The sequence below is a fragment of the Rutilus rutilus genome (genome assembly GCF_951802725.1).
Source record: "Rutilus rutilus genome assembly, chromosome: 25".
NCBI lineage: Eukaryota > Metazoa > Chordata > Actinopteri > Cypriniformes > Leuciscidae > Rutilus > Rutilus rutilus.
The window spans coordinates 3,640,433-3,648,116 of NC_140229.1; the positions used below are offsets into that span (position 1 = coordinate 3,640,433).

Sequence of the window (7,684 nt, forward strand, 5' to 3'; positions counted from 1 at the left end):
CAAGAGTTCCTTGTGTATTTTTGTTCATGGTACAATAAAATGTTTTGCAATAAGACTTAGAATAAATGCAAATGTGAAATGTGTGTTTTTTTACCTTACTGGAATCGAAATTAGGAATCAGAATCGATAAGCAGAATCAGAATAGTTAAAATTCAAATGATATCCAACCCTGATTACCAATGATTATATCTTCTTTTTTACTTCTTATTTGATCAGAATGCCGTAACATACTATTTTTAAAGCATAATACTGTTTAGTATGCATTATGCATACCCTGAAGTCTTTGAAGATTTTTCTCCTTTAAAATAGCGCTCCTGTTTGAGGATGACCTCTTGACCTTTGACCTCCACAGTGACTAAAGGGAACCCCTCCTGCAGTGTCCAGGTGTCCATGATGGCTCGAACGTCAACACTGTCCTCCATGAACCATTTCTGCTGGAACAGGATTGATTTACTACATTAAAGGAATTATTTTATTGGTGGTTCATATGATATATTATGAAATGATATGACCTGATATATAATATAACATATTACATATAATATAATGCCATTTCAGCTAGAACAGGATTTGTTTTACTACATTAACTGAATCATTTATTTTATTTTGTGGTTCATATCATGTCATATATCTAATTTATCGTGTCATATAGTATATAAATCAGATAATATCATCATATAACATATCATGTCATATATATATCATATCACGTCATATAATATATTATAAAATATATCATGTCATGTCATATATAAAATATTTCATGTCATATTATATCATTTAATGTCATATATTATCATATCTTATAAAATATGACGTCATATATTACATTATAAAATATATCATGTAATATATCATATCACATAATATATCGTCATATAATATATTTTATCATATCATATCCCATCATATATCATATCATATAGATGCTGTCAATGTTGCTATGAACCCAGAGCATTCCTTTAAAAATTTATAAAAAAAATGATAAATGATTGCTACATATTAGATTATTTAATGCAGCACTCACAGAAGCTGGAGATTCAGCCCTAATTTTGGAACAGAATCCATCGAGTTTCAGTCTCCCCGAGTCCAGTCCATCAGAAGTGCAGATCTGAAAAGGTTGAAATGCGTTTGGACTCGAGAGCATTGGTTTGAGTGCTGGAGAACATACACAGGAACCAACAGAGGTCACTCACATTGGTAAGGCTTTCCCAGAGGTGAGCATTGACGGTGTTCTGGTAGCTGTGTCTCTTCAGGTAGTCTATAATACCGTACTTGAAAGCCTCTGGGGTCAGGAAATCCCTCAGCATGTTCAAGATACACGCTCCCTTGAGAGATGATGAACAACCAGTAGACATATTACAGCTAATCATTCACGTAAAGGCTTGTAGAGATCAGTGGACAACCAATATATCGTCATGGCCGATATTTTTAAATGTCATTTTTAAGTTTTTCTGTTTGGTCACTAAGTGTCTGAATCAGCTTTTATTTTGACACAGATGGAACTTTTATTTTGACAGTGCTGAGAATACCAGCACCTGATGTGAACATAAAAGGATAACAGAATCAAGAAGTTGCTAAAGCTTAAATTTATTTTTTAAGCTCAATAAAAATAAAAATAAATCATATTGATTCATATTATAATTATTTCTAAATTCGCAAATATGTTAAATAAATCAAATTTTCATTGCAACAATGTTTATGCATGTTATTAAAATTAAAGGTGTACTAACTTTTTTGTAAAAATGCAGTTTTTTTTTAAACTTCTATGGGACCAAAAGTTACAAAAAGTGTCCCTTTAAATAGTGTAATATCATATATATATATCGCCTTTATAATCGGTCACCCTGCTCTCTAAGATATTAGTATCAGCATCAAAATATATGAAGTGCTTGTGTACCTTTCGGTAGGAGACGTCATCAAACATCTCGCTGATTTCCGCAGGATTCTCCACTGGGGTGGAAATGGGGTGTGAGGAGATTAAAGAGTCCACTGACATGGCGGTGAAGCACTTCTCCAGGAAATAATCATCCTAAAATAGAGACAATGAATAATATCAGCTCCTCTGTTATAGTTACATATCAGTCAGACTCTGTTGAAATGACCATATCACAATCTCAACTAGGGCTGGGCAGTGTGATGATATACAATGAAGACTGAAAGTGATGTGCGGAGGGGACATTTGTTTTTAATGTGCCAATAAGTTCGATTAAACCATTTAAATATGAGGAAAATATTTGATTTTGTTTATATATATATATATATACATATACAATGCATGCATTGTTTTAGTTTGGCAGCGCCGCCGCTAGCTTAGCTTAGCATAATGAATGGAATCCTTTGTTGCCAGCTAGCATGTCTTGAGTAAAAGTGATCAAAATTTTTTTTTTTTAACTAATTACTTCTTGTGGCCTGCGTATTCACAACGAGTACAAATAGCAATGCAGATTAACACTAGGCAATTTCCTAGGCAGATATTGACTTGGGACTATATTAGGGTGAAGCGCAGGCAAAGCACTGCTACTTGGGCGCAGAGATATCACGCACTTTTACTCACGACATGCTAGCTGGCAACAAAGGATTCCATTCATTATGCTAAGCTAAGCTAGCGGCGGCGCTGCCAAACTAAAACAATGCATGCACTGAGACAAAAATGCGTTTGCCCACCTATCTAAATGTAGGAAAGACGGTGAATAAGCCCTATTTCAAAAAACGGTGGAGTGTTCCTTTAAAGTGATAAAGAAACATGCATCATTGAGAACATAATGAGCAGGATGTGCAGTGCTTGATGTTAAAAAGAGTGAAGCACAATAAGCCATGAGAAAAGGTAAGTGTGTTACTCGCACGCGCAGAAAGCCACCTCTCACTGAATCCTGAATTCAGTTCTCTTTCACAGCTTTTTGCACTTGAACGGTCAAATACACACAGAATTATGTTAAAATGCCCAGTGTGTGAAATATTCACATAACCACAGCTTATGACTTAACCTCAACTATTAAATAGTTGTATTAAATGTAAAGATACGTGGTCTCACCACTTGCAGCTCAGGGTGGGTGATGTTGACAGACACATACTCCATGAACTTGGCAAAGCCCTCGTTTAACCACAGGTCATTCCACCACTGCATCGTAACCAGGTTTCCAAACCACTGGATAACAGATGTGAATGATTAGCCATCAATTACATCATTCAATAGTCAAATATTTGTGTATAATGAAGCTAAACTGACAGGCAACTGATATCCTATAAATCTAGTTTCATGTCTCCAATATCACTTATCTGGTAACACTTTACAATAAGGTTTTATTTGTTAATATAAATAACAATGAACAATACTTCTACAACATGTATTAATCTAATGTTAATCTCAACATTTACTAATACGTTTTTAAAATCAAAAGTTGCATCTGTTAACATTAGTTAATGTACTGTGAACATGAACATTTTTATTAACTAACATTAACAAAGATAAATGCTGTATACGAATATATTGCTCATTGTTAGATCATGCTAAATAATACATTAATGTTAACAAACGAGGGTTTATTGTGAAGTGTTCCCACGTATCTCTCTTTCTTCTCACATGCTAAAATAATCTCCATTTATGTATTTATTTGTTAAGTAGTCGTGCAATAAGCAGGATAATGTACAGTTATATAGACATCAACTAAATATATTTTGTGAAAGAGGCCGACTTAGCTGTACGTGATCTCGTACTAAGATTAAATTAGTAACAGAAATATCAACCTGATGGGCCAGTTCATGGGCGATGACTTTGGTGATGCCCAGTTTGTCAGAGGAAGAGGATTTCTCAGGGTCAAATAGCAAACCGGACTCTCTGTACGTCGACAGACCCCAATTCTCCATAGCACCGGATTGGAAATCTGGGATTGCAGCAAGATCTGCAAGTAAAAGATAAATATAGCCAAGTCCTAAAAAAGCCTATAAATATACTGATTACAGCTTTGCATTATTTCATGCCAGATTGCATACTAAAGTATGCATGCTATTTTCAACAGCAGCAAAGATGGTGACTGCTGAACTTTCACACTCACCGTGTTTGGGAAGTGGATACGGGATGTCAAAATAATCATCATAAAAGTCTAGCAGTGTGACGGCGGTGTTCAGAGCATATTCCGCCTGGTTGATCTTCTCAGGAACCGTATACACGGATATCTACATCAGGATTCAGGTTATGAGGAGTGAAACCACAGTTTTATTTAGGTCTGGGTGTATTGTAAAGTGCATTTATAATGCTTTTGGCAATATTATTGACTTGCCTCAACTCCATGCTGACTCTTTTTACTGATGGAGTGGAAATCACAGATGATGAAGGCCACCAGGTAGGTGCTCATCTTCACCGTCGTGTCGAAATGATCCTCCAGTAGCCCGTCAGCCAGCTCTACAGTTCTCAGCTATTGGAGGAAATAATCTTTCATTAGTTTACTTTACATGAAACAGTCTGAAAAATAGATCACTAAGTTCAATGTCAATAAATTATATTGCAGATTGTGCAATTGATCAATTGACATCTGAAGTTGTGAATTTAGCTTGTGTGCAAAACTGGAATATCGCATAACATTAGCATTTCCATCCCATGTGTTCAAGAGAACAAAATCGTCACTTCCTGGGAAATTGGTTTCTGGTAAAAATGGAAGTTGCTGCAAAATCGGGGAAGAAACTGTGGCTTTTTTATCCTCCATCATGTGAGACGCTTCTCGGAGGGAATTAAACCAAATCATTCTGATGACAGACTTTGGCTCAGGCATTTCATAATTTCAAACATTGGTCCGCTGGCTAGTCCAGTTATCCAATCATATCCACTGCTGAGGCAGTCACATGAGTTTTTTGTTGCGCATCGAAAAATGTGTTTCCATCGTAGTTTATGCATGTCTTCTTATCAAATAAAAAAATGATCCACCTCAATTAAGCGTCTACATTTTTCATGCACATTTTTACACAGTTTTCATCCAGTGTTTTTTTATGCGATATCCCAAAATTTGCATAAAAATAGGTGGATGGGAACATAGCTATTGACCATTATGATTATGATGATTCATTTTTGATTTGCCGGAAAATACTGGCTAACCTATGATATTTTTCTTGATATCTTGTTACTTTATCTTATTTAGGATTATGAAAAGCTGATGTGTTGTGGAATGTGTGTACAAAATACAAAATTGTGTATTACAATTATGATGTTGATCATGGTTTATGGTTCATGGTTAACGGCAGCGGCACAGAAACCCATGTGTATTTTTTATTTTTGAAGTACTATATTTTGTGTCAGTTTATCAACAACCCACTAAGGGTGTTTACATTTACATTAATGCATTTGGCAGATGCTTTAATTAGAATAAATTTACACTGCATTGATGCCGTACAATTCTTATCAGTTCATGGATGTTAATTTCACTGGGAATCAAATCCATGATCTTGAGGTTAGCGTGTAACGGGCGTAGACTCGGAGCAGGTCGAGTAGGACCAGTTACGTGTGGTGCCGTGACCCGGATGGGAGTGAGGTTTAGGGGGTTGAGTGTAAGGGACGTAGGCCAGTAAGAGCTGTGCGTGTATTACGTGTAAACCTCACTCCCCTGATCTCAAGAGGCGCTAGCAGCAGCGGTTTTAGCATCCTTGTAAGCGCTCGCGCCGGAGACACCGGTTCAAATCCCGGTCAAGTAGGACTGGTTACATTTGGTGCCGTGACCCGGATGGGAGTGAGGTTTATGGGGGATGAGTGTAATGTGTCTTTAGTGTCTTTGAGAAGCTAGTGTTACACTTTCTGCGTCCGCGAGAGCTTATTAGGGTCCACGTGACGTAAAAATCATCATCGGAGGGTGTACACGGAGGCTCTTTGCGGACATCCGTGTGTCTCCCATTTCTTGTGACCACTCGTACATGTCACTAGGCTGCAAAAGCACCAACTGCTCCGATCTACTGCGCATGTGCAGAACACGTCCGCCGAGCGGACCCCAGCATACAGTTTTTAGTAGTATAAATACAAGTAGTCCGTGTCTGTGCTGTGTCCACAGCTGTCCGTGTACGAGTCCAAACTGGAGTATAACCGAGGCTTCAGCGTGCCCGCCTCCCAAGCCGGAGACCCCGGTTCAAATTCCACTCGGAGCGGGTCAAATAGGACCAGTTAAATTGGGTGCCATTGAGTGTAAGGGACGTAGGCCAGTAAGAGCTGTTTGTGTAAACCTCACTCCCCTGGCCTCAAGAGGTGCGCTAGCACTGGCGGTTTAAATCCTGTTCGGGGCGGGTCAATAAGGACGAGATACACAGGCTAGATAGTTAAATAGTTTTAAAAATCTCATATGTTCTCATGTTTATTTATTTTTAGTGTGTGAGAACTATTATACCCATTTATTTTTTTTTGGTTTCTCATTGTGATTTTGGTGAATTAAATTGAATCCAATGTGACCTGCTCCATAAAGATCATACCCAGATTTAATACAAGGTTTAGTTATGTGTACCTTAGGCATGTTGGATATGGAAATGTGCCTCGATTCTCGGCGCACGCGGATGGTGAAGTTGGCTTTGAACGCAGGTTCATCAAAACAAGGGAAGGCGGCTCGAGCATGTGTCGCCTCAAACTGAGTGGACGCCATAATCCTGTAGGGAAAAAATAAGAATTTTGAGGGTTGTTTACTCTTCAAACTACCAATTAATCACAAAAGCACTAATGTCGTGGTTCCCATACCTGACCTCTCCACTATTGGTGGTGTATCTGCCTTTATAAAAGCCATGAAAACTGTCTGATAAGTTGGCGTAGAACTCCAAATGCACCAAATGGTTTCCTTTCTCAAATGTGAAGCCATCAGCAAAGAGTGCAATCTGTTCATTAGCTTCAAACTCACTGATTTGAAGATCCCGATGATGTCTGGACTCTAAAAGCTGTGCTTTAGAGATCTGAAGGTTCTTGCTGTGGAGGATGATGGCCCTGGTGTCCTGCTCTACCTCCACGAGGATCTGGACAACACCAGTGAAGGTCAGCGAGGTCAGGTTGGGGTGTATCAGGAGCTCATAGTGCTGGGGTTTCACTGTTTCTGGCAACCTCATCTTGTCCCAGGGAAAAGGCAACACATTTGTGTCCGTGTTGACAGTCATTCCATGGTTGCCAGTTAAAAGAACACAGAATAAAATGGCAAATATAAGGCAGTTTAAGCCGCGATACTGGGAGAAGTGCATGATGAAAAACAGAAGTTTAAGATCAGCTTTCTTTTGGATACATGCGCTTGTCAATTTGGTTATCAATAACACACATGAGCACTGCTTACGAACTTTAGACGTCACAACGAAAGAATAACACAAATGATACAATGTATCTAATTTACATTCGAATTCAGCAGACAAAAACGTTTCGAACGAACCTGCGCGCGAAACCCCATAGGTAACTGAAAGTGAAACTACGCAGCTGTCAATCACAATATCTAATTTCCTGACATGAAAACGTCTCCTTTTTGCGCTCAAATTCTAGTATTACATGCTGAAGCTTATAACACATCGCATTACGTTTTATATAACTAAAAATAAACCTCATCTATGTGCTTGCGACGACACGTTGAACGCAGCAGTACACGCTCTCATGAATATTAATTACGTAAAGGACTGGCTGTTGAATAATTAGGATACGTGATTCTTTTTTATTTTATTTTATTTCCCAAATTATACATTGAATAAT

The 7,684-nt window shown here is 38.0% G+C and overlaps 1 protein-coding gene across 3 annotated transcripts in view; it reads right to left on the reverse strand.

The window, feature by feature from the left end:
* erap1a (endoplasmic reticulum aminopeptidase 1a) overlaps positions 1-7,609 on the reverse strand; it is a 23,076-nt gene extending 15,467 nt beyond the window's left edge. For 2 of the 3 annotated variants that reach the window (XM_084399815.1, XM_084399814.1), the window contains exons 1-10: positions 6,704-7,609; positions 6,477-6,615; positions 4,281-4,415; positions 4,056-4,176; positions 3,748-3,902; positions 3,035-3,148; positions 1,901-2,032; positions 1,197-1,328; positions 1,028-1,111; positions 274-431 (exon numbers count right to left, since the gene is read on the reverse strand). In XM_084399815.1, coding sequence (XP_084255941.1) covers positions 274-431; positions 1,028-1,111; positions 1,197-1,328; positions 1,901-2,032; positions 3,035-3,148; positions 3,748-3,902; positions 4,056-4,176; positions 4,281-4,415; positions 6,477-6,615; positions 6,704-7,191 — 1,658 coding nt within the window. In that variant the 5' untranslated portion in view covers positions 7,192-7,609. Of the gene's footprint in view, positions 1-273; positions 435-1,027; positions 1,112-1,196; positions 1,329-1,900; positions 2,033-3,034; positions 3,149-3,747; positions 3,903-4,055; positions 4,177-4,280; positions 4,416-6,476; positions 6,616-6,703 lie in introns of all 3 variants that reach the window. The other variant, XM_084399813.1, reaches the window with a different exon arrangement.
* Between the last annotated feature and the right edge of the window lie 75 nt (positions 7,610-7,684).